Source organism: Salmo trutta, chromosome 17 (assembly GCF_901001165.1).
Source record: "Salmo trutta chromosome 17, fSalTru1.1, whole genome shotgun sequence".
Classification (NCBI taxonomy): domain Eukaryota; kingdom Metazoa; phylum Chordata; class Actinopteri; order Salmoniformes; family Salmonidae; genus Salmo; species Salmo trutta.
The window spans coordinates 15,690,252-15,717,356 of record NC_042973.1 but is presented as its reverse complement, the minus strand read 5'-3'; the positions used below and the strand labels follow the sequence as shown (position 1 = coordinate 15,717,356).

General features: G+C 42.7%; 2 protein-coding genes across 4 annotated transcripts; one reads left to right on the top strand and one right to left on the bottom strand.

The window, feature by feature from the left end:
- The first annotated feature begins 1,767 nt into the window (after positions 1-1,767).
- LOC115151698 (proprotein convertase subtilisin/kexin type 4-like) lies at positions 1,768-22,069 on the top strand. 3 transcript variants are annotated; one of them, XM_029695853.1, is made up of 15 exons: positions 1,768-2,070; positions 2,330-2,434; positions 2,538-2,633; positions 2,798-2,920; positions 3,297-3,373; positions 3,491-3,579; positions 3,691-3,863; positions 4,015-4,227; positions 4,521-4,621; positions 4,730-4,833; positions 5,083-5,200; positions 5,550-5,729; positions 9,281-9,405; positions 9,837-9,956; positions 21,397-22,069. In XM_029695853.1, the coding sequence occupies exons 1-15, from the start codon at positions 2,032-2,034 to the stop codon at positions 21,948-21,950; spliced, it is 2,217 nt and encodes a 738-aa protein (XP_029551713.1). In that variant the 5' UTR covers positions 1,768-2,031; the 3' UTR covers positions 21,951-22,069. The 3 variants fall into 3 exon arrangements, with proteins under 3 accessions (XP_029551713.1, XP_029551712.1, XP_029551714.1); XM_029695852.1 differs by having other exon boundaries at positions 1,768-2,218; XM_029695854.1 differs by lacking the exon at positions 2,798-2,920 and having other exon boundaries at positions 1,768-2,218.
- On the bottom strand, positions 21,991-27,064 carry LOC115151699 (transmembrane protein 79). The gene is made up of 5 exons (XM_029695855.1): positions 25,926-27,064; positions 24,949-25,236; positions 24,269-24,814; positions 23,114-23,327; positions 21,991-22,716 (listed from the first exon to the last, which is right to left on the bottom strand). Exons 2-5 carry the CDS (start codon positions 25,211-25,213, stop codon positions 22,458-22,460), a joined length of 1,284 nt encoding a protein of 427 aa, XP_029551715.1. The 5' UTR covers positions 25,214-25,236; positions 25,926-27,064; the 3' UTR covers positions 21,991-22,457.
- Between the last annotated feature and the right edge of the window lie 41 nt (positions 27,065-27,105).

Here is a 27,105-nt window from a genome sequence, read left to right as displayed (position 1 = left end):
ATAACACAAGCATTAATTGAGAGTCAGGTGAACTACTGTTCTGTGGTCTGGGGAAATGCATCATCAAGTGAAGTTAGGAGGTTGCAGATTGCACAGAACAAAGCAGCAAGGATTGTTTTAAGGTGGAGATATGGTTCTTCTGTTGCAGTCATGCGCAATGTTCTTGGTTGGCCATCAATCGACAAGATAATTGAAAAAAACATGCTTATTTTATTTCATAATATACATCATTTAAAATGGCCAAGTTCTATTCACAATGGTATTCAGTTGGTAAGAGACAGACATTCCGTAAATACTAGGAATAGATTGTCCACCATCTATACGTTATCCAGACAGAAAAGAGTAATAGGCAAAAGAACATTTCAATTTAGAGCAATAAAGAAATGGAATAAATTAACTGAGCAAACCAGAAACCTTTCAATATATAAATTTAAACATTATTTTAAAACGATTTAAATATAATACATAGAAATGTTGTGGGGCTATAGCAGATGAAGAATCAATATTTTTTAGATTGAGTATTTATTGGGTCATTATGTTAGTATATTATGTATGTTTGTAATAGTGTGTTATATGTGAAAATGTGTTCGTATTATAAATTGTATTTTAATATTTAAGGACTCTTGGAAGATTAGTCCAAATGGGGACTAAAAGAGATCCAAAAAAATATATATATTTAATTAAATAAAATCCCTTTATGGTTGATATTAACGACGAAAGGAGAGATCATCTGTCTCTCTCCTATTGTGTACCGCTGTTAAATACTGTGGAAAAATAAAAAACAGGGAAAATTTGTACTTAAAACTACCAATTATTGTAGATAAATATTAAAGAAAAGGGTAAACACAACACTGGACTGAACCCCCCTAATTGTCAAACTAATATTAATGTACAACAATATAGAAGATACATAACTAGAGGTTATGCAATATGGATGTATATCCACTGCATGCTTCTTAGGTGTGTAATTGACATGACCAAGGAGCTATTGCAAATTTGAAACTATGAAAAATACGTTACATCATACGTTACACCGCATGATTTTACAGTACACAAACAAAAGTGTGCAATATAGAAGGGTAGTCAGTTGACATTAGGTCACATGACCAAGAAGCTATTGAAATTTTACATTTTGAAAAGTGCATGTAAAACCATGTGAGATAAAAAAAAATTGACAAACTAAAGGATGTGCAATGTGTAGGCCCACTGAGTGGACATTCTGAACCTTGTTTGAAGTCACCAGGTCACATGACCAAGGAGCTATTGAAATTCTACATTTTGAAAACTTCATGTTAAACCATGTGAGATAGAAATGGACAAACTAAAGGGTGTGCAATGTGTGTCTATGCCATCGGGTTAGCTTCAACCAGTTTTGAAAGTGTTAGGAGTAATGGTTAAAGATCTATTGAAATTTCAAATCAAATCAAATCAAATTTGTTTATATAGCCCTTCTTACATCAGCTGAAATATCAAAGTGCTGTACAGAAACCCAGCCTAAAACCCCAAACAGCAAGCAATGCAGGTGTAGAAGCACGGTGGCTAGGAAAAACTCCCTAGAAAGGCCAAAACCCAGGAAGAAACCTAGAGAGGAACAAGGCTATGAGGGGTGGCCAGTCCTCTTCTGGCTGTGCCAGGTGGAGATTATAACAGAACATGGCCAAGATGTTTGAAATTTGAAAAAATTGATTTGTCACTATGTTGATGGTCCCTAACTGCTGTTGGTGGACGTAAGGAAAACTACAGGCGAATATCAGTCGAATATCCAACCTGAAACTGTCTTTACCTCGGTCCCAAATCATAGTCTTGTCAATGCCGTTACACAACGCAAAAGTTACCAAACAATGCACATATATTTGCGCGCCAGTCTTGATTATCTGTGGCGGGAATATTAGTTATTGTTCACGCTCGTGTAGTAGGCCTATTCGAATGTCAAGCTACAACCGTTAGTGATGAAACTGTCAACATCAGTTAAAATCAATTTGCAGACATGAGAGTTAGCGAAATGAAAGGGTTGCTTCTCGATGACTAACAATGTATCAGCTGAACAGTTCAAACAACAGACAGAATGAGGTATATCAGTTGCTTTTTATGTATGTTGTATGTGTGCACAATGTATGCCGAGGTCATCTACACCAACATTTGGGCTCTACATTTGAATTGCAGTCCTGAACAAATCAACAAGATTGCAAGGAAGCATGGTTTCCATAACATGGGAAAGGTAAAACTATGTTAGTTCACTGTTGATGTCATATAATGATTTGTATTTTTATGTGTTGATCTTTTGGCATATTATGACTAGCTAATTTCTTCTGGCATATTATATTTGTAGATATTTCCAGATGGCAACTATTACCATATGGAGCAAAGACAGCTGGCAAAGCAATCATTGCAGGCACACCATTTGCATAATCTTCGACTCAAAATGGACCCTAAGGTGAATAGCCAATAGGTCAATACTATCCTAAATTGACTGGAATAACCAGTCCTAGCATTGCTCTTATTGTAATGAGTGTGATGATGTACTTTCTGTTTCTTAGGTGCTTTGGTTTGCACAGCAATCTGGTAGGAGTAGAAAGAGAAGACACTCTTTCACAGTACCAACTGATCCATTTTTCAATCAGCAGTGGTACCTGGTATGTCAACATTAAGCTTCCATTTTTGTTTGAAGTATATTTCCATAATAGAAGCTCTTTACATTTGTATTCAGCCTGTTTTAGTTTTTTCTGCCTTGAGTGAAAACAAATGGTTATCCTTGTTTTAAAACAAAAAAAATAATTTATTCAAACTGCTTTTCCAGAGTGAGGCCTTTGATCAGAATGTGGTGGCTGCATGGGCTCGAGGCTACACAGGAAAAGGGGTGGTGGTGTCCATCTTAGATGATGGCCTAGAGACAAGCCACCCAGACATTGCTGAAAATTATGTGGGTTGTTATTATCATTTTTTTATTTCATCTTTATTTTAACAGGGAACACATTGAGACCTAGGTCTCTTTTACAAATGTGCCTTGTATAATACAACATAAATATACAGATTATACCATATATAAATTAAAATACAAAAACACATTAATGGGAAGCACAAATCACCCAGAAAAAGTTGCATTCCTCCACAAAAATGTCCCCAATCAATACTTTAAATTGCCCGAATGTCACTAGAACATCAATATGAAATGTATTTAGAATTTTGTTCCAGCAATACAGTGCTGGATTTTTTTTGGAAAAAGACAAATATTATTAAAAAAATTAAATACAAGTGGCAAATGATCCTTATAAAGACCTAATGTATTGTACCTGTAGGATCCACAGGCTAGCTATGACATGAACGATAATGACCCCAACCCAGACACTCAATACTCTCTGACCAGACCGAAGAGGTAATTTGCTGTGATGTTAAGATTTTAATGCAAGATATTACATCATGTATCATGTATGAAGTGCACTATGTGAGAACATTCTGTATGGATGAACCCCTTTTGTCTTCTGTTCCATAGGCATGGAACACGGTGTGCTGGGGTGGTGGCAGCAGTGGCAAATAATGGGGTGTGTGGGGTTGGAGTGGCATATCAGGCCAAGATCGGAGGCAAGTATTACCCATACATTCACTCATTCGGTCTCTTTTAATAGCATATAGAACTGAACTGCAATTATCCTGCTTTAATTTGCATCCTGTTACTTGTTCTGTTTTGTCCAGGAGTTCGGATGTTGGATGGACAAGTGACTGACCTGATAGAAGCCATGTCCTTAAATTTGAATCAGCAACACATTGACATCTACAGCTCCAGCTGGGGACCTGAAGATTTGGGGACAAATTTGGAGGGGCCAAACACATTGGCCCAAGAAGCCTTTATCAGAGGCATTACTAATGTATGATACAACTTGTACTGGTTATACTATATTACCTGTTTCATCAGTAGTGTCCATTTTGTTAGATAAGATAAAACAATGTAATCGGCATGGCAACTAAACCGGTAAGATCATACAATGAGTCTTAAAAAACATATTCAATACCTTACAGGGCCGAGGTGGCTTGGGTTCCATTTACGTTTGGGCTTCAGGCAATGGGGGCGCCAGCTTTGACAACTGCAACTGCGATGGCTACACAAACAGCATTTACACGTTGTCTGTTGGTAGTACCACTGAGAGGGGAACGCTGCCCTTCTACAGTGAACCCTGCTCTGCCATTCTAACAACGACCTACAGTGGTGGCAGCTTTCATCACCGCAGTATTGTAAGTCTCTTTGTCCCCAACTCATCCCACACTAGTGTTTTTAACATTCATATATTTCTTTAAAAAGATGCATTTAGAATGACAAAGCATTCTGTTAAATCTGACTAGTTTAGCTTTAGTTTAATTGTGCTTAACAAAGTATGAATGCAAAGGTTTGCAAAGTCACATGAATGCAAAGGTTTGCTGAAGATGTGTGGAACTCTGAAAAAGGTCAATATTTATCTCACATTTACCACCTACAGCAACAGTAAGCAAAGCCTCAACAAAATACCCGGATGTTGTTTCCCTTTCAGGTCACCACCGACCTGCATCAATCCTGCACCTCAGACCATACTGGGACCTCTGCCTCTGCCCCTCTGGCTGCTGGAATCATTGCACTGGCTCTGGAGGCAAAGTAACCATTCCCTTGTCTCTGTGCACCTGTAACTCAATAACCTATTTGTTGTAAGTTTGAGGCTTTGAGTCATCGAGAAAGAAGATGATATCCCAACTTCTCCCACAGCCCGACACTCAACTGGCGTGATGTGCAACACCTCGTGGTGCGAGCATCTAGACCGGTAGATCTTCGAACGCATGATTGGCGGACCAATGGTGTTGGAAGACCTGGTGAGACATAAAGCACTACCTTCTAGTGTTAGATAGTTGACCATTTAAGGAAACTGGGATGTGATTTGCTAGACTGTAGGGCCAGAAATTGAGTTGAAATGAATGAACTGGGCTGCTTTTAGACAGGCAGCCCAATTCTGATATTTTTTTCAATCAGATTGGTCAAAAGACCAGTTAGTGGAAAGAATATAAGAATTTGGCTGCCTATGTACAGCTATAGCATCATACACCTGATTTGCTTTATTGTAGTCAGCCATTACTATGGATATGGGCTACTGGATGCAGGGAGACTGGTGGAGTTGGCCAGTAAATGGAAAGCAGTCAAACCTAAAAGGAAATGCACCGTTGAGCTCATTACCAGAGCCATGTAAGGAAAACATCCTTGTCCTTTCATCTCACTTATGGATAGTTAGTAGGAAAACAGCCACTTAGTGTGTTCTATAGCTGTTTACAGTAAACATAAACATGATCTTCAGATTTTCTTGAGCATAAACAGAAGTGGAGGCTGGTGGGAGGAGCTATAGGACGGGCTCATTGTAATGGCTGGGATGCAATGCATGGAACGGAGTCAAACATGTGGTTTCCATTTGTGTGGTGTGTGATACCATTCCATAAGCTCCTCCCACCAGCCACTACCGATAAAGTAATTCCACTAATTCATAATGCCAACTTGGCCAGTTAGATTTGTTATACCTGATGCTATGTCTGTCTGATAGTGAACTCCGCAGGAAACTGACATTGAGGTGGAATGTGACAGCTTGTCATGGCACCAGGAACTGGATTCGGTCTCTGGAGCACATCCAGGCCCGTCTTACACTGAGCTATACCAGACGTGGAGATCTCTCCATCACCCTCATTAGTCCAAAGAAGACCATCTCCAATTTACTCACAACCAGGTAAGGCACAGCCAAGTCAATGGACAGAAAGATTGAAAGCAATACATGGAAGTGATTTAAAAAGTCATAGTCAATCGATTAATAATATTATTATACTCTTAGAAAAAAAAAGGTATTTAATTTACAATATGTAGAATCTATGAGAATAGAAAGGTTCAGAAATTTTGTGAAACATCACAGCACAGTGGAAAAATATATGGCAAATAGAACTTGATGGTGTTCAGAGATAGATGGGAGGGGTTTAGTGGAGCTGAAGGAGGGGACTAAAAACAAACAAAAGATAACTATTGTAAACCATACTGTGTCTGTAAAATGTATATAGTATGTATAGGCTTCTACTTCCAGCTTAAGTGTTTTCGTCTACTACTTTACTCGAATTAGGGGAGGGATGGTAGGGTTAAGTGTGCCTTGAATTGTAAATAAATCACTGACAGTGTCACCAACAAAGCACCCCCACACATCACACCTCCTCCTCCATGCTTCACGGTGGGAACCACACATGCGGAGATCATCCGTTCACCTACTCTGCATCTCAGACAGGGCGGTTGGAATCAAACATTTCTAATTTGGACTCATCAGACCAAAGGACAGATTTCCACCGGTCTAATGTCCATTGCTTGTGTTTCTTGGCCCAAGCAAGTCTTCTTCTTATTGGTGTCCTTTTTTAGTGGTTTCTTTGCAGCATTTCGACCATGAAGGACTGATTCACACAGTCTCCTCTGAACAGTTGATGTTGAGATGTCTGTTACTTGAACTCTGTGAAGCATTTATTTGGGCTGCAATTTGAGGCTGGTAACTCTAATGAACTTATCCTCTGCAGCAGAGGTAACTCTGGGGTTATCTTTTCCTGTGGCGGTCCTTATGAGAGCCAGTTTCATCATAACGCTTGATGGTTTTTGCAACTGCACTTGAATAAACTTTCAAAGTTCTTAATTTTCCGCATTGACTGACCTTCATGTCTTAAAGTAATGATGGACTGTCGTTTCTCTTTGCTTATTTGAGCTGTTCTTGCCATAATATGGACTTGGTCCATTACCAAATAGGGCTATCTTCTGTCTACCAACCCTACCTTGTCACAACACAACTGATTGGCTCAAACGCATTAAGAAGGATATCAATTCCACTATTTAACTTTTAAATAGGCACACCTGTTAATTGAAATGCATTCCAGGTGACTACCTCATGAAGCTGGTTGAGAAAATGCCAAGAGTGTGCAAAGCTGTTATCAAGGCAAAGGGTGGCTACTTAGAAGAATCTCAAATATGAAATATATTTGTATTTGTTTTAACACTTTTTTGGTAATTACATGATTCCATATGTGCTATTTTATAGTTTTGATGTCTTCACTATTATTCTACAATGTAGAAAATAGAAAAATAAAGAAAAACCCTGGAATGAGTAGGTGTGTCTAAACTTTTGACTGGTAGTGTGTGTGTGTGTGTGTGTGTGTGTGTGTGTGTGTGTGTGTGTGTGTGTGTGTGTATGTGTATGTATATATATATATATATATATAACTTATTGTGGGAAGCTTGTGGAAGGCTATCCGAAACGTTTGACCCAAGTTAAACAATTTAAAGGCAATGCTACCAAATACTAATTGAGTGTATGTAAACTTCTGACCCACTGGGAATGTGAAATAAAAGCTGAAATAAATCATTCTCTCTACTATTATTCTGACATTTCACATTCTTAAAATAAAGTGGTGATCCTAACTGACCTAAGACAGGGAATTTTTACTAGGATTAAATGTCAGGAATTGTGAAAAACTGAGTTTAAATGTATTTGGCTAAGGTGTATGTAAACTTCCGACTTCAACTGTATATTGAGCATTCAAGACACAATGTGCAGAAATAACATTTTCCACAATGGAAAGATCAGCTGACTCCTCGGCTTTCTACAAAAGTCATTATCTCTAAACTAGACTATGTACAAATCATAAACTCAGAAACAAAAAAGAAACGTCCCTTTTTCAAGACCCTGTCTTTCAAACAGAATTCATAAAAATCCAAAAAACTTCACAGATCTTCATTGTAAAGGGTTTAAACACTGTTTCCTATGCTTGTTCAATGAACCATAAACAATTAATGAACATGCACCTGTGGAACGGTCGTTAAGACACTAACAGCTTACAGACAATTAAGGTCACAGTTAGGAAAACTTAGGACACAAAAGAGACCTTTCTACTGACTCTGAAAAACACCAAAAGAAAGATGCCCAGGGTCCCTGCTCATCTGCGTGAACGTGCCTTAGGCATGCTGCAAGGAGGCATGTGGACTGCAGATGTGGCTAGGGCAATAAATTGCAATGTCCGTACTGTGAGAAGCCTAAGACAGCGCTACAGGGAGACAGGACAGACAGCTGATCATCCTCGCAGTGGCAGACCAGATGTAACAACAACACCTGCACAGGATCAGTACATCCGAACATCACACCTGCGGGACAGGTACAGGATGGCAACAACAACTGCCCGATTTACACCAGGAACGCACAATCCCTCCATCAGTGCTGACTGTCCGCAATAGGCTGAGAGAGGCTGGACTGAGGGCTTGTAGGCCTGTTGTAAGGCAGGTCCTCACCAGACATCACCGGCAACAACGTCGCCTATGGGCACAAACCCACCTTTGCTGGACCAGACAGGACTGGCACAAAATGCTCTTCACTGACGAGTCGCGGTTTTGTCTCACCAGGTGATGGTCGGATTTGCGTTTATCGTCTAAGGAATGAGCGTTACACCGAGGCCTGTACTCTGGAGCGGGATCGATTTTGGAGGTGGAGGGTCCATCGTGGTCTGGGGCGGTGTGTCACAGCATCATCGGATTGAGCTTCTTGTCATTGCAGGCAATCTCAACACTGTGCGTTACAGGGAAGACATCCTCCTCCCTCATGTGGTACCCTTCCTGCAGGCTCATCCTGACATGAGCCTCCAGCATGACAATGCCACCAGCCATACTGCTCATTCTGTGCGTGATTTCCTGCAAGACAGGAATGCCAGTGTTCTGCCATGGCCAGCGAAGAGCCCGGTTCTCAATCCCATTGAGCACGTCTGGGAGCTGTTGGATCAGAGGGTGAGGGCTAGGGCCATTCCCCCCAGAAATTTCCAGGAACTTGCAGGTGCCTTGGTGGAAGAGTGGGGTAACATCTCACAGCAAGAACTGGCAAATCTGGTGCAGTCCATGAGGAGGAGATGCACTGCAGTACTTAATGCAGCTGGTGGCCACACCAGTTTCTGACTGTTTCTTTTGATTTTGACACCCCCTTTGTTCAGGGACACATTATTCAATTGCTGTTAGTCACATGTCTGTGGAACTTGTTCAGTGTATGTCTCAGTTGTTGAATCTTGTTATGTTCATACAAATATTTACACATGTTAAGTTTGCTGAAAATAAACGCACTTGACAGTGAGAGGACGTTTATTTTTTTGCTGAGTTCATATATATATATGTATGGCATAATGGTGAAGTATCAGGGTTTCATTATGCAACAAGAGGTCCAAGTGTGACTTATCTTGTCTTCAGTGTACTAAAATATTCTAATTCAATGTTGCTTCACAGGCCTTACGATAAAATGTCTACAGGTTTCTCAGACTGGGCCTTCATGAGTACACACTGCTGGGATGAGGATCCCTGCGGATATTGGGTTCTACGGATAGAAAACAACGGAGATTCAACCAACAGAGGTACACTGACAAAAACAAAGATGTTTCAATTTAAGGTGTCAACTTCAATAACACAGCGAGTGTCTTAAAACTCATCTCTAATATTTCAATTAAATTAGTTACAGAAAGAAATAGTACACAACATTAATTAGAAACAGAACATTTGTCATCTTTAACTAGTATTAGAAATCAAATGCACTCAGTGCTGCAGCTGATGTGACGGAGGCTGGCACTGTTTGGCTCTCGCTTTCTTTTGTAGTCCTTCCCGTTCAAGCGCACACCTCATCAAAAGATACTACTCAATGTACTCATGACATGAAAATTATTTGTTTTTGTTCCATAATTTCTCACACAGTTACAATTTAGGACAGGATTTGTATGCTGTAGATTGTGCAATGGACATTTTCTACAATGTACTCAAGCACAAACTCATTTTTTTTCTTTGTCCATAGGCGTCCTGTTGAAATTTCATCTGGAGTTGCATGGGACAGATGAATACATGGCAGGCCGTCGCATGGAGAGGGCAGTGATACAGCAGTGTGCAGTGGGGAACTCTAATGGCAGCTGTGAAGGTAGGCAGCAACATCAACCATACCCTGAATTTATACTGAACAAAAATATAAACTCAACATGCGACAATTAATGATTTTACTGAGTTACAGTTAATTTAAGGAAATCAGTCAATTTAAATAAATTCATTAGGCCCTAATCTATGGATTTTAACTTGACCTGGCAGGGGCGCAGCCATGGGTGGGCATATGTAACAGTGTAGGTTCCGTCCCTCTCTTCGCCCCCACCTGGGCTCGAACCAGGGACCCTTGCACACATCAACAACTGACACCCACGAAGCATCGTTACACAAAAGCCGCGGCCCTTGCAACGCAAGGGGAACAACCACTTCTGGTCTCGGAGCAAGTGACGTCACCGATTGAAACGCTATTAGCGCGCACCACCGCTAACTAACTAGCCATTTCACATCGGTTACACTCACCCCCCTTTTGACCTCCTCCTTTTCCGCAGCAACCAATGATCCGGGTCAACAGCATCAATGTAACAGTGTAGGTTCCGTCCCTCTCTTCGCCCCAACCCGGGCACGAACCAGGGACCCTTGCACACATCAACAACTGACACCCACGAAGCATCGTTACCTATCGCGCCACAAAAGCCACGGCCTTTGCAATGCAAGGGGAAACCCTACTTCAAGTCTCAGAGCGAGTGACATCACTGATTGAAACGCTATTAGCGCGCACCACCGCTAACTAACTAGCCATTTCACATCGGTTACACTCACCCCCCTTTTGACCTCCTCCTTTTCCGCAGCAACCAATGATCCGGGTTACGGCACCAATGTAACAGTGTAGGTTCCGTCCCTCTCTTCGCCCCCACCTGGGCTCGAACCAGGGACCCTTGCACATATCGCGCCACAAAAGCCGCGGCCCTTGCAACGCAAGGAGAACAACCACTTCAGGTCTCAGAGCGAGTGACGTTACCGATTGAAACGCTATTAGTGCGCACCACCGCTAACTAACTAGCCATTTCACATCGGTTACACATAGGCCCACCCATTGGGGAGACAGGCCCAGCCAATCAGAAAGAGTTTTTCCCCACAAAAGGGCTTTGTTACAGACAGAAATACTCCTCAGTTCCATCAGCTGTCCGGGTGGCTCGTCTCAAACGATCCCGCAGGAGAAGAAGCCGGATGTGGAGGTCCTGGGCTGGCGTGGTTACATGTGGTCTGCGGTTGTGAGGCCGGTTGGACGTACTGCCAAAGTCTCTAAAACGACTTGAGGCGGCTTATGGTAGAGAAATTAACATGCAATTATTGGCAACAGCTCTGGTGGACATTCCTGAAGTCAGCATGCCAATTGCTCGCTCCTTCAAAACTTGAGGCATCTGTGGTATTGTGTTGTGTGACAAAACTGCACATTTTAAAGTGGCCTTTTATTGTTCCTAGCAAAAGGTTCACCTGTGTAATGATCATGCTGTTTAATCAGCTTCTTGATATGCCACACCTGTCAGGTGGATGGATTATCTTGGCAAAGGAGAAATTCTCACTAACAGAGATGTAAACAAATTTGTGCAAGAAATTTGGAGGAGATGGCTGCCGTTTTACAGTCTCCTTATTTGAAACTTATTTTGTGCATAATGTTTCTGCCACCATCTCTTATGACCGAAAAGAGCTTCTAGACATCAGGAAAGCGATTACTCACCTCGTACTGGACAAAGATTTTTTCTTTAACGAGTCAGACGCTTAGGATTTACTTCAGACACCCGACAAGGCCCAAATCCCTGTGATTCGCATGAGAAAGGGACAGAGATATCGGGGATGTAGGTCGGGGTGCCTTGTAAGGATCCGTCGGTGAGTGGGTAATCTGCCTCTACCATCAGTCCTATTAGCCAATGTACAATCATTGGATAACAAAATAGACAAACTACGATCACGAATATCCTACCAACGGGACATTAAAAACTGTAATATCTTATGTTTTACTGAGTCGTGGCTGAACGATGACGTGAATAACATACAGGTGGCGGGGTTTACGCTGAATCGGCAAGATTGAATAGCCGCCTCCGGTAAGACAAGGGGTGGCGGTCTGTATATTTGTAAACAACAGCTGGTGCACGAAATCTAATAGTAAGGAAGTCTCAAAGTTTTGCTCGCTTGAGGTATAGTATCTCATGATAAGCTGTAGACCACAATATTTATTTATTTATTTATTTATTTATTTCACCTTTATTTAACCAGGTAGGCAAGTCGAGAACAAGTTCTCATTTACAATTGCGACCTGGCCAAGATAAGCAGTTCGACAACATACAAAAACACAGAGTTACACATGGAGTAAAACAACATACAATCAATGATGCAGTAGAAAAAAAAAAATTATAATAAAAAAAATAAGACTATATACAATGTGAGCAAATGATGTGAGATAAGGGAGGTAAAGGCAAAAATGCCATGGTGGCAAAGTAAATAAAGTATAGCAAGAAAAAACACTGGAATGGTAGATTTGTAGTTTGAAGAAAGTTCAAAGTTAAAATATAAATAATATGGTGCAAAGGAGCAAAATAAATAAAATAAATAAATACAGTAGGGGAAGAGGTCGTAGTTTGGGCTAAATTATAGATGGGCTATGTACAGGTGCAGTGATCTGTGAGCTGCTCTGACAGCTGGTGCTTAAAGCTAGTGAGGGAGATAAGTGTTTCCAGTTTCAGAGATTTTTGTAGTTCGTTCCAGTCATTGGCAGCAGAGAACTGGAAGGAGAGACGACCAAAGGAGGAGTTGGCTTTAGGGGTGACCAGAGAGATATACCTGCTGGAGCGCGTGCTACAGGTGGGTGCTGCTATAGTGACCAGTGAGCGGAGATAAGGGGGTACTTTACCTAGCAGGGTCTTGTAGATGACCTGGAGCCAATGTGTTTGGCGACGATTATGAAGCGAAGGCCAGCCAACGAGAGCGTACAGGTCGCAGTGGTGGGTAGTATATGGGGCTTTGGTGACAAAACGGATGGCACTGTGATAGACTGCATCCAGCTTGTTGAGTAGGGTATTGGAGGCTATTTTGTAAATGACATCGCCGAAGTCGAGGATTGGTAGGATGGTCAGTTTTACGAGGGTATGTTTGGCAGCATGAGTGAAGGATGCTTTGTTGCGAAATAGGAAGCCAATTCTAGATTTTACTTTGGATTGGAGATGATTGATGTGAGTCTGGAAGGAGAGTTTACAATCTAACCAGACACCTAGGTATTTGTTGTTGTCCACAAATTCTAAGTTAGAACCGTCCAGAGAAGTGATGCTGGACAGGCGGGCAGGTGCAGGCAGCGATCGGTTGAAGAGCATGCATTTAGTTTTACTTGTGTTTAGGAGCAGTTGGAGACCACGGAAGGAGAGTTGAATGGCATTGAAGCTCGTCTGGAGGGTTGTTAACACAGTGTCCAAAGAAGGGCCAGAAGTATACAGAATGGTGTCGTCTGCGTAGAGGTGGATCAGAGATTCACCAGCAGCAAGAGCGACATCATTTATGTATACAGAGAAAAGAGTTGGCCCAAGAATTGAACCCTGTGGTACCCCCATAGAGACTGCCAGAGGTCCAGACAGTAGGCCCTCCGATTTGACACACTGAACTCTGTCAGAGAAGTAGTTGGTGAACCAGGCGACGCAATCGTTTGAGAAACCAAGGCTACTGAGTCTGCCGATGAGGATGTGGTGATTAACAGAGTCAAAAGCTTTGGCCAGGTCAATGAATACGGCAGCACAGTATTGTTTCTTATCGATGGCGGTTACGATGTCGTTTAGGACCTTGAGCGTGGCTGAGGTGCACCCATGACCAGCTCTGAAACCAGATTGCATAGCGGAGAGGGTGCGGTGGGATTCGAAATGGTCGGTAATCTGTTTGTTGACTTGGCTTTCGAAGACCTTAGAAAGGCAGGGTAGGATGGATATAGGTCTGTAGCAATTTGGGTCAAGAGTGTCACCTCCTTTGAAGAGGGGGATGACAGCAGCTGCTTTCCAATCTATGGGAATCTCAGACGACACGAAAGAGAGGTTGAACAGGCTAGTAATAGGGGTTGCAATAATTTCGGCAGATAATTTTAGAAAGAAAGGGTCCAGATTGTCAAGCCCAGCTGATTTGTAGGGGTCCAGATTTTGCAGCTCTTTCAGAACATCAGCTGAATGGATTTGGGAGAAGGAGAAATGGGGGAGGCTTGGGCGAGTAGCTGTGGGGGGTGCAGAGCTGTTGAATGCAGTAGGGGTAGTTAGGTGGAAAGCATGGCCAGCCGTAGAAAAATGCTTATTGAAATTCTCAATTATAGTGGGCTTATCGGTAGTGACAGAGTTTCCTATCCTCAGTGCAGTGGGCAGTTGGGAGGAGGTGTTCTTATTCTCCATGGACTTTACAATGTCCCAGAACTTTTTAGAGTTGGAGTTGCACGAAGCAAATTTCTGTTTGAAAAAGCTAGCCTTGGCGTTTCTAACTGCCTGTGTGTATTGGTTTCTAACTTCCCTAAAAAGTTGCATATCGCGGGGGCAGTTTGATGCTAATGCAGAACGCCACAGGATATTTTTGTGTTGGTTAAGGGCAGTCAGGTCTGGGGAGAACCAAGGGCTATATCTGTTCCTGGTTCTAAATTTCTTGAAAGGGGCATGCTTATTTAAGATGGAGAGGAAGGCATTTAAAAAAAATAACCAGGCATCCTCTACTGACGGGATGAGGTCAATATCCTTCCAGGATACCAGGGCCAGGTCGATTAGAAAGGCTTGCTCGTTGAAATGTTTCAGGGAGCGTTTGACAGTGATGAGTGGAGGTCGTTTGACCGCTGACCCATTACGGGTGCAGGCAATGAGGCAGTGATCGCTGAGATCTTGGTTGAAAACAGCAGAGGTGTATTTAAAGAGCATGTTGGTTAGGATGATATCTATGAGGGTGCCAGTGTTTGCGGCTTTGGGGTTGTACCTGGTGGGTTCATTAATAATTTGTGTGAGATTGAGGGCATCAAGCTTGGATTGTAGGATGGCTGGGGTGTTAAGCATGTCCCAGTTTAGGTCACCTAGTAGCACGAGCTCTGAAGATAGATGGGGGGCAATCAGTTCACATATGGTGTCCAGAGCACAGCTAGGGGCCGAGGGGGGTCTATAGCAGGCGGCAACGGTGAGAGACTTGTTTTTGGAGAGGTGGATTTTTAAAAGAAGAAGTTCAAATTGTTTGGGTACAGACCTGGATAGCAGGACAGCACTCTGCAGGCTATCTCTGCAGTAGATTGCAACACCGCCCCCTTTGGTCGTTCTATCTTGTCTGAAAACGTTGTAGTTAGGGATGAAGATTTCAGAGTTTTTGGTGGACTTCCTAAGCCAAGATTCAGACACAGCTAGGACATCCGGGTTGGCAGAGTGTGCTAAAGCAGTGAATAAAACAAACTTAGGGAGGAGGCTTCTAATGTTAACATGCATGAAACCAAGGTTATTACGGTTACAGAAGTCATCAAAAGAGAGCGCCTGGGGAGTAGGAGTGGAGCTAGGCACTGCAGGGCCTGGATTCACCTCTACATCCCCAGAGGAGCAGAGAAGAATAAGTATGAGGGTACGGCTAAAAGCTATAAGAATTGGTCGTCTGTGACGTCCAGAATAGAGAGAAAAAGGAGCAGGTTTCTGGGGGCGATAAAATAGCTTCAAGGTATAATGTACAGACAAAGGTATGGTGGGATATGAGTACAGAGGAGGTAAACCTAGGCATTTAGTGATTATGAGAGAGATATTGTCTCTAGAAACATCATTGAAACCAGAAGATGTCATAGCATGTGTGGGTGGATGAACTGAGAGGTTGGATAAGGTATAATGAGCAGGGCTAGAGGCTCTACAGTGAAACAAGCCAATAAACACTAACCAGAACAGCGATGGACAATGCATTTTGACATTAAGGAGAGGCATGCTTAGCCGAGTGATCAAAGGGTCCAGTGAGATTCAGACAGCTAGCCGGGCCATAGGTAGCAAGCTGGTGGAAGAAGGAGGGAGGTCTGTTTTTAGCCACCTCGTGCGTTTCCGTCTGTGGGTTAGTGGGGTTCCGTGTGGAAGGGGGCCCTATCCAAGTTGGCAAAATAGTTAGTTATAGTGGCCCAAGAAAAGTGTCCGATAGACCTATTCAGATCGCAGCCGAAAAGACAGCTAACGATTAGCCGGCCGCAGATGGGCGATCAGGTTACGTCGCGACGGAGGGGCCAGTGGGATAACTCCCTCGGGCAGATAACGTCGGTGGTCCAGTCGTGAAGACCCGATGGGGCTCCGCATCGGCAGTAAAACGGGTCAGGATAGGTGAGTTGTAGCCCAGGAGACACTTCAGTTGGCTAGCTCAGGAATAGCCCAGGAGTGGCTGACGGAACTCTTCAGCTGGCTAGCTCAGGAATAGCCCAGGAGTGGCTGACGGAACTCTTCAGCTGGCTAGCTGGCTAGCTCCGTAATAATGTGTGTTAATTCCGGGACCGACGTTGCCAATAGTCACTCAGGTAGCAGCTAGTTAGCTGCAAGATCCAGGTGTAAATGTCCAGAGCTAGAAATTGGGGAAAGGAGAGAGAATAGGTCCGGTATGCTCTGGTCTGAGTCGCGCTGTACAAAAACTGGCGATAGCTTTTCGAGCTAATGGATAGCTGAGGACAGCTAACCGTGGCTAGCTGAACTTCAACGTTAGCCAGTGAAAATGGCTAACCTCTGGCTAGCTTCTGTTGTGGAATTCAGATGAGGTAAATAATACTTTCTTTTTTTTAAATTGGTGAGGCGGGTTGCAGGAGAGTGCTTTGAGGTTGAGTTTTTAGAATAAAAAATGTAAAAAGATAAGTGAAGAAAAAAATATGTAAATATATATATATACACGGGACACGACAAGAGGAGGGTAATGGACGTCTGAACTGCTACGCCATCTTGGATTGGATTTACCAAGAGGGTTTATCTATATTTTTCGTAGCTGTCTTTTACCACCACAAATCAATTCTGGCACTAAGACCGCGCTCAATGAGCTGTATACGGCCATAAGCAAACAAGAAAATGCTCATCTAGAGGCGGCACTCCTAGTGGCCGGGGACTTTAATGCAGGGAAACTTAAATCCGTTTTACCTCATTTCTACCAGCATGTTAAATGTGCAACCAGATGAAAAAAAATACTCTAGACCACCTTTACTCCACACACAGAGATGGATAGCAAAGCTCTCTCTCGCCCTCCACTTGGAAAATTGGACCATAATTCTATCCTCCTGATTCCTGCTTACAAGCAAAACTTAAGCAGGCAGTACCAGTGACTCGGTCAATAAAGAAGTGGTCAGATGACGCAGATGCTAAGCTACAGGACTGTTTTGCTAGCACAGACTGGAATATGTTCCGGGATTCTTCCGATGGCATTGAGGAGTACACCATATCAGTCACTGGCTTCATCAATAAGTGCATTGATGACGTCGTCCCCACAGTGACTGTACATACATATCCCAACCAGAAGCCATGGATTACAGGCAACATCTGCACTGAGGTAAAGGGTAGAGCTGCCGCTTTCAAGGAGCGCGACTCTAACCCGGACGCTTATAAGAAATCCCGCTATGCCCTCAGATGAACCATCAAACAGGCAAAAGTGTAAATTCAGCACTAAGATTGAATCCTACTACACCGGCTCCGACGCTCATCAGATTTAGCAGGTTTTGCAAACTATTAGACTACAAAGGGAAGCACAGCAGCAAGCTGCCCAGTGACACGAGCCTACCAGACTAGCTAAATTACTTCTATGCTCGCTTCGAGGCAAGCAACACTGAAGCATACATGAGAGCATCAGCGTGATCTAGCTCTCCGTCGCTGATGCGAGTAAGAGCTTTAAACAGGTCAACATTCACAAGGCCGCGGGGCCAGATGGATTACCAGGACGTGTACTCCGAGCATGCGCTGACCAACTGGCAACTGTCTTCTAGAGGTCGACCGATTATGATTTTTCAACGCCGATACCGATAATTGGAGGACCAAAAAAAGCCGATGCCAATTAATCGGCCAATTTTTTTATTTGTATTAATGACAATTACAACAATACTGAATGAACACTTATTTTAACTTAATATAATACATCAATAAAATCAATTTAGCCTCAAATAAATAATGAAACATGTTCAATTTGGTTTAAATAATGCAAAAACAAAGTGTTGGAGAAGAAAGTAAAAGTGCAATATGTGCCATGTAAAAAGCTAACATTTAAGTTCCTTGCTCAGAACATGAGAACATATGAAAGCTGGTGGTTCCTTTTAACATGAGTCTTCAATATTCCCAGGTAAGAAGTTTTAGGTTGTAGTTATTATAGGAATTATAGGACTATTTCTCTCTATACGATTTGTATTTCATATACCTTTGACTATTGGATGTTCTTATAGGCACTGTTGTATTGCCAGTGTAACAGTATAGCTTCCGTCCCTCTCCTCGCTCCTACCTGGGCTCAAACCAGGAACACATCGACAACAGCCACCCTCGAAGCAGCGTTACCCATGCAGAGCAAGGGGAACAACTACTCAAAGTCTCAGAGCGAGTGACGTTTGAAACGCTATTAGCGCGCACCCCGCTAACTAGCTAGCCATTTCACATCGGTTACACCAGCCTAATCTCGGGAGTTGATAGGCTTGAAGTCATAAACAGCACAATGCTTGAAGCATTGCAAAGAGCTGCTGTTTGAATGAATGCTTACAAGCCTGCTGGTGCCTACCATCGCTCAGTCAGACTGCTCTATCAAATCATAGACTTAATTATAACATAATAACACACAGAAATACGAGCCTTTGGTCATTAAAATGGTCGAATCCGGAAACTATAATTTCGAAAACAAAACGTTTATTCTTTCAGTGAAATACGGAACCGTTCCGTATTTCATCTAACGGATGGCATCCCTAAGTCTAAATATTGCTATTACATTGTACAACCTTCAATGTTATGTCATAATTAATTACGGCCTTTGTTAGAAATAAATGGACTTCACACAGTTCGCAATAAGCCAGGCGGTCCAAACTGCTGCATATACCCTGACTGCTTGCACGGAATGCAAGAGAAGTGACACAATTTCCCTAGTTATAAGAAATTCAAGTTAGTAAGCAATATTAACTAAATATGCAGGTTTAAAAATATATACTTGTGTATTGATTTTAAAGAAAGGCATTGATGTTTATGGGTAGGTACATTGGTGCAACGACAGTGCTTTTTTCGCAATTGCGCTTGTTATATCATCACCCGTTTGTCGAAGTAGGCTGTGATTCAATGAGAAATTAACAGGCACCGCATCGATTATATGCAACGCAGGACACGCTAGATAAACTAGTAATATCATCAACCATGTGTAGTTAACTAGTGATTATGTTAAGATTGATTGTTTTTTATAAGATAAGTTTAATGCTAGCTAGCAACTTACCTTGGCTTCTTGCTGCCCTCTCGTAACAGGTAGTCAGCCTGCCACACAGGCTCCTCGTGGAGTGCAATGTAAGGCAGGTGTTTAGAGCGTTGGACTAGTAACCGGAAGGTTGCAAAAACGAATCCCCGAGCTGACAAGGTAAAAATCTGTCATTTTGACCCTGAACAAGGCAGTTAACCCACCGTTCCTAGGCCGTCATTGAAAATAAGAATGTGTTCTTAACTGACTTGCCGAGTTAAATAAAGGTGTATAATTTTTTTAAAAATCAAAAATTGTCAAAAAATCGGTTGTTATGAAAACTTGAAGTCGGCCCTAATTAATCGGCCATTCCGATTAATCGGTCGACCTCTAGTGTCTTCACTGATATTTTCAACCTGTCTCTGACTGAGTCAGTAAGACCAACATGTTTCAAACAGACCACCATAGTCCCTGTGCTTAAGAACACTATGGTAACCTGCCTAAATGACTACCGACCCGTAGCACTCACATCTGTAGCCATGAGGTGCTTTGAAAGGATGGTCATAGCTCACATTAACACCATTATCCCAGAAACCCTAGACCCAGTCCAGTTTGACTCAATCGCACTCCACACTGCCCTTTCCCACCTGGACAAAAGGAACAACTATGTGAGAATGCTATTCATTGACGACAGCTCTGTGTTCAACACCATAGTGCCCTCAACGCTCATCACTAAGCTAAGGACTCTGGGACTAAACACCTCCCTTTGCAACTGGATCTTGGACTTCCTGACGTGCCGCCCCCAAGTTGTAAGGGTAGGTAACAACACATCTGCCATGCTGATCCTCAACACGGGGGCCCCTCAGGGGTGAGTGCTCAGTCCCCTCCTGTACTCCCTGTTCACTCATGACTGCATGGCCAGGCACGACTCCAACACTATCATTAAGTTTGCAGACGACACAACAGTGGTAGGCCTGATCACCGACAACGATGAGACAGCCTATATGGAGGAGGTCAGAAACCTATCCTGTGTAGTGGCAGGATAACAACCTCTCCCTCAATGTGATCAAGACAAAGGAGATGATTGTGGACTACAGGAAAAGGAGGACCAAGCACACCCCCATTCTCATCGACTGGGCTGTAGTGGAGCAGGTTGAGAGCTTCAAGTTCCATGGTGTCCGCATCACCAACAAACTATCATGGTCAAAACACACCAAGACAGTCGTGAAGAGGGCACGACAAAGCCTATTCCCCCTCAGGAGACTGAAAAGATTTGGCATGGGTCCTCAAAAGGTTCTACAGCTGCACCATTGAGAGCATCCTGACGGGTTGCATCACCGCCTGGTATGACAACTGCTCGGCCTCTGACCGCAAGGCACTACAGAGGGTAGTGCGTACGGCCCAGTACATAACTAGGGCCAAGCTTCCTGCCCTCCAGGACCTCTATACCAGGCGGTGTCAAAGGAAGGCCCTAAAAGTTGTCAAAGACTCCAGCCACCCTAGTCATAGACTGTTCTCTGCTACCGCACGGCAAGCGGTACCGGAGTGCCAAGTCTAGGTCCCAAAGGCTTCTTAACAGCTTCTACACCCAAGCCATAAGACTCCTGAACAGCTAATCAAATGGCTACCGAGACTATTGCATTGCCCCCCCCCCCTCCTTTACACTGCTGTAACTCTGTTATCTATGGATAGTCACTTTAAATCTGCCTACATGTACATATTACCTCAACTAACCTGTGCCCCCGCACATTGACTCTTTACCAGTAACCCCTGTATATAGCCTCGCTACTGTTATTTTACTGCTGCTCTTTAATTGTTATTTATCCATTTTTTTTACTTAACACTTATTGTTCTTAACTGCATTGTCGGTTAAGGGCTTGTAAGTAAGCATTTCACTAAGGTCTACCCCTCTTGTATTCGGCGCATGTGACAAATACAATTTGATTTGAACTACACTTTTTGCGCGTATGGAGAATATCTGGAATCTTTTATTTCAGCTCATGAAACATCGGACCAACACTTTACATGTTGTGTTTTTATATTTTTGTTCAGTATATTTTACAATGAAACAGTTGCACACTGTAATGTCACATTCTATAAGACAGTTTGAAAATGTTACTAACCAAGTAAGGATCCTCCTTTTTTAGAGTGTGTCTACCCATTGTACGTGTTTGAGAGCATCTGCCTGATGTCCTGTCCACCTCACTACTATGAGTCAGATGGAAACAGCACCCGCTCCCATCGGAAGTGCTTACCCTGCCATCACAGCTGCCACACTTGTTTTGGGAAACAGGACACAAACTGTCTGGACTGCCCTCCGTATTCCATCCTAGATTTTCGTCTTGGTACCTGTAGCCCCCCTGTTTACCCCTGGGACCACAGAGGTAAAGTGACCAGTGGCATGGAGCGGACGGCAGCAGTTCTTGGTATCCTGATGGGAGGGCCGCTGGTGATTTTGTGCATCATGTGGGCGATTACATGGATGGTGAGCAGGGCGTTCCTACCACTTGTCGCTGCCAGGAACGAAGTGGACAGCAGCACCAGTCATAGCAGCAGTGAGGAGGCCAGGGATGTGGAGATGGTGGTCTTCCGTATTACAGAAGACCAGGCAGAGAACAGCGAGAGAGCATCTACATTCACCAACATTCCCAATACTTCACTTCAAGAGGAATTTGACACGCTTCAGTCAACATTAAAGTAGCCAATAATAAAATTCTGTAGACTAACAGAAACAGAAGAAATTATTTTCCAAATAGCTTTTATTGTTACTTCAGTATCATTTACAAACTTTTAGATGGATAAAATAAATGTCTATTTTGGACCCAAGTTGCATTCAGTGGTTTTTATAAGAACACATCAGTTGGTAGAATATCCATCCATTTGCAATTATAACTTTTAAGTCAAAATACTTCACAGAACATTAAATATAGGCACTGGAATAGCTTAAAAGGACACACATTTAGAAGTAGAACATTGTTCAAAGACTTCCTCCACAACTAAAGGGAGGAACGGCTCTTGCATTTCAGATAATAAGCATGAATCCACATAAAAAGGTCCTGTATATGAGGAGCAAAATACAACTTAAGCCTTTACAGACTTAGAGGTTAGTGGCATTCTGTGAAGCTCTGCTGAACTTCAGACCACAGGAATGGGCTATTTCTGGGTTCTAAGCTTTCTCTTTAAGTTATAAGGGACAGTGCTCTCTTCCTTACTGAGTTTCCAAGATGTCCGTGGGTATGACACTATCTGATTTGCCACTGGAGCTCTGTGACACCTCCAGAGGCCAGGATGAAGGGGTGGTCTGATAATAGAGTCTGTCCTCCGACCCAAAGAGCAGCTGTCTGAGGCTCAAGTCGTACAGACAGTACAGATTGAAAGCCACCATGGCAAGGAGTGGGAAAACAGTGAGCCCCGATCCAAAGCCTCTCCAGGGGCTACACATGTGGAAGCAGAGCCAGTAGATAAGCCTATAGGAATAAAATGAGGATAAACTTAAAACATGTTCAGCTTTATAATAATTAATAATTAGGTGCTTACATTTGTCCTATTTCACACATGTACAAGTGCATGTGTGAATTGGATATTTGATTTTTGCATATCCCAATCCCCCGACACCCTTGGAGAATGGGGTCAGAGCCAGGGATCAACCATTATTCATGGGCACCCTGGAGAAATAAGGGTTATGTGCCTTGCTAAAGGGCACAGACAGATTTTTCACCTAGTCGGCTCGGGATTTGAACCAATAACCTTTCAGTTACTAGCCCAATGCTCCTAACCGCTAAGCTACCTGCCGTCCATTCTAGAGCATAGTGACACGTCACTCTTTTCACTCACTGAGCAATCAATGACTTTGAAACCACTCACCTCCCACCAATGAAAACTCCAGTCAAAATGGGCACCACCCGCAGCTGGTTTTGAGGCAGGAATGTAGCCAGAACCAACAGATTGAGAACGTAGAGAAACAACTGCTCCATCGACGCAGAGACAAACAGCTGCTGAAAGGCCGGTCTTCTGTGGAGAGCCTCAGCTGGATTTAAAGACCCAGTGCAGAACTGGCACATAGCACCAATCAGCATAGCTAGAGGGGGAGTAATAGGTATGTTAGTATTCAAATTTGGAAACACAACACAAAACACCTAATGGTCTGTTTGATTTTGTCTGGCATTATGAGTCTTCAGCATCCTAGTTTGAAGAAAAACTGCTTTTGAACTGATGCTTAGTCCAGTCTTTGATAATACTCTCCTTTTCTGCTTGAACATATGACTACTAATACTTGAAAACCGATGTTTCCTGCTTGAACATATAACATTCGACTAATAAAACTCGAAAACCAAATATGTGAAAGGATTTGTTTTTAGCCATGTTGCTTTCTACAGTCAAGTCCTTTCAGTAGAAAGAAAAGGAGATGAGGAAAGTAATGAGAAACTATTGGGACACTGCCCAGGAGACTGGAGAACTAGTTACCCTCATCTTTTCTATTCTAGTTTCCATGTTAAGCTATTTATAAGAAAGGGGAGGAAATTGCCAGTGCTTCAGTAAGACTTGCATTGCCTTGAGGTTGAATGTGTTGACAAAGACTAAGCCTTAGACAAATTATGAGACGTGGACTACTAGAAAACCTAAAATCACTTAATACTGCATTCAAGAGCTTTTTGGGAGATTGATTGCTCCAACTAAATAAGTAGGTTTGTAGAGCTCAGTATAAAAGTGGGGTGCCACTGAGCAAAAACCGGTTGAATCAATGTTGTTTCCATGTCATTTCAACAACAAAAAAGAAAATGTGATGACTTTGAATCAATGTGGGGAAATGATTGGATTTGCAAAAAGTCATCAACGTAAGGGGATTACATCTTTTCACCCAACTTTTTACCTAAATCCAATGACGTGACATTTTCTTTGATTTCATGTTTGTTGACAACAACCAAATTTAAATCTAAACTAGATGTTGAACTAATGTCTGTGCCCAGTGTGACAGTTGTGTTGTTTGAGTCGCATATGAAAACAATTATTCAGACATACCCAACAAGATGGGGACTGCAGCTACGGCACAGCAGCAAAGTGTGAAAGTGAGGCGGCTGACCATGTCAGGGCAGTCTGGGGAATCTATGGGAACATAGAAATAAAGTGCATAGAGAAGCCCTGCAGTAAACAGAAGGGAGGCCAGGACTGAGCACACAGCAGGAACGCGGCCACTTTGGCAACATCTACAGCAGCAGCACCACAGTCTCTTGTCTGCCACCTCTGGGACAGCCTCACAAGTCTCTTGATCTTGGGAACTCCACATAGTCAACTCTATGCTCTCCGGTGGCAAGCCGAGCAACGGTTGGCCTTCATCAATGGTGGACTCCAGATTGTTGGATTCTGGACTCCATCTCTGTGTGTCTGTGCCATTGGGAATGTCTCTGCGAGAGGCTGGATTTGGAGTGCTGATGCAGTTTTCCACCGGGTCTTCCAAATTGTGCACAGGAGCAATCGGACTTGAAGTAGTTCCATCCTGAACTCCCTCTTGCGGTCTTCGCTCTGCTTTGATTCCCTCGCTGGGTTGCTGGTGGCAGGAATCAAGCTCTGTACAAAACAAAGCATAATCAACATATTTCTGCCACCATATGTTCAATGTTGTGAATAATGAATGTCACCCAATCTGCACATTTAATTAGTGGCACTCAAATAAAAAATGTGTTTGTTCTATTATCACTTACGGACAAGTTGATCGGCTGGCAGGGCTTCCAGGGAGTGGTGAGAGCCAATGACTGAGTGAGAAGAGGAGTGGAGCTCCTCCACTGAAGATTCAGGACTGTCAGACACTGGTGCTAAAGAGATCTGAGTGTCCAGGTCGAGGAATGGAGAGAATGACAGCCTGGCTGGGTCAATATCCTGCAGTTGATTGATGATGTCACTGATGGACTCCTTCACACTGTCAATCTCTTTGCCATCTTCTGGGTTGGTGGCTTGACGCCCCGACATCGTCGCACAGCCTACAGAACTAACTGTAGATAGACAATTTCACATTTACTATGTGAACCCTACAATAACATGACAATATCGGTCGTATTGATATTGTTTGCATCTCCGCACGCGAGGTTCGAAGGGTCCACCCCATTCGCGACAGGCTGTATTATGAACATCTGGGGATTGAATTTGGAATCGGCCCTTGGGGCAGCGCCAATCGTGAAGGGCGGCTAGTCGTCTGATTTTAGGACTGACACGCAACTAAACCAAACACGTCACGACTGGGGTTCATTCTCCAAACAAAAGACGGATTTACTAGACTATCATAACATTTTGTTCAGATTTTGGAAAGTGAGGCATCGAATTGAAATGACCAATTGACTCAAACGGAAGAGAAAATGTGCATTTGCTGTTCTGTTGCAGATTAATTGTTGCCAGTTGCATTCATTGATTAGGATATTACCATTTTTCTTTGAATAGAATACTTGATGGTTGAAGTGGTAGTCTATTGATCATAAATAGTACATACATCTGATATTCCCAAATCAAATTACTAATAATAACAAGAGGAGCAATATAAACGATAGCCTCATCATTTAGGTCTGATGAAGCCACTATTCAATAGCTTAGTTTATAAATAGTAGTCATATGGACAGACAGTCAAAATCCATACAGAGAAAGTAGCCTACACACTTCTATTCGATTAAAAGATGCTTAATATACTTACTTTTTCTAGGGATGCAGAATTACTGTTGTTTCAATTTCTTCGGTTTTTTTCCTTCCCCCAACTTTTGTCTTCTAGAATCTGGTATACAGTCTCAACTTCTGAATCAAATTTCAAGACGGACAAAATACTACGTTTTAGCCCCCGCCCACACACTTTCTGGGTACCATGTCACACAGACCATATGGAGCAAATAAATCCAAAGCGGATACACGGGGGGGTTTGGGGCTCTGCTGTTGGGTCCAGATATTTAGAAAATAAAACATTACTTAAAACTTAAACAGGAAGTCACCTGGAGTTGATCATCAAATAAATCAGCCTCCTGTAAAGTGCTATGGTACACACAGAGAATTCAAAACAAATCACATGCAAAGTTATTTCAACTCAGATTTGCAAACTCTAGACGGGTTTCCAAAAGCAGTATGAAATGAACCCACTCAGACCTTAGTGTCGACTGAAAGGTGACCAGGTGCCAACCCAAGACTGATTTGTGAAGCATGTTGAAACTTTAGAAAGGTAAGAGAATAGGCACAGACAATAGCAGTCTTTGTGTTCCTGCCACATGTGGGGGAAACTGGCATTAGAGTAGGATTTCACTATAGCTTTGGTGGGAAGGTCTGTTTAATGGGAGGGGTATGTTCAAGTTTGACAAGTTTAGTTTCTGAATATTCATTCTTGTCAAAATTCCATGTACAAAAACAAAACAAATAGGCTAACCATGGAAGTCATAGGACACATGACATTTCTATAGTGTGCTAAAGGCACTGTAAAGGTAGCCAGAATAGATTGACCCTATGCTTGCTTACAGCTGCACTGGGGTCGGACAGGATTCCTATTTAGATTAAGACACCGTGGAGCCGGAGTGAGATATGGCTCAAAAAAACATACCTTAATCCAGAGATGAGAAATATGTTGTACTCCGAATTGTCCCATTATCCCAATTGTTAGATCGAGATTGAATGACCACTAGTTTTTCCAGAAAATGGCCCTTTCAAGCCTCATGCTAAGTAGCAGAAGCTAAAGCAGCCATTTTGGAATGGCAGTGTCAGCTAATCAGCTCCATTGTTCAACGCTACGTGCCATTCCATAATGACTGCGGTGGGTACCAATAGCTAAAATGAGGACAAATAGCAATTTACTTAAACTAGCAGTCATTCAATGATTCTCAGTGTAACAGTTTGGA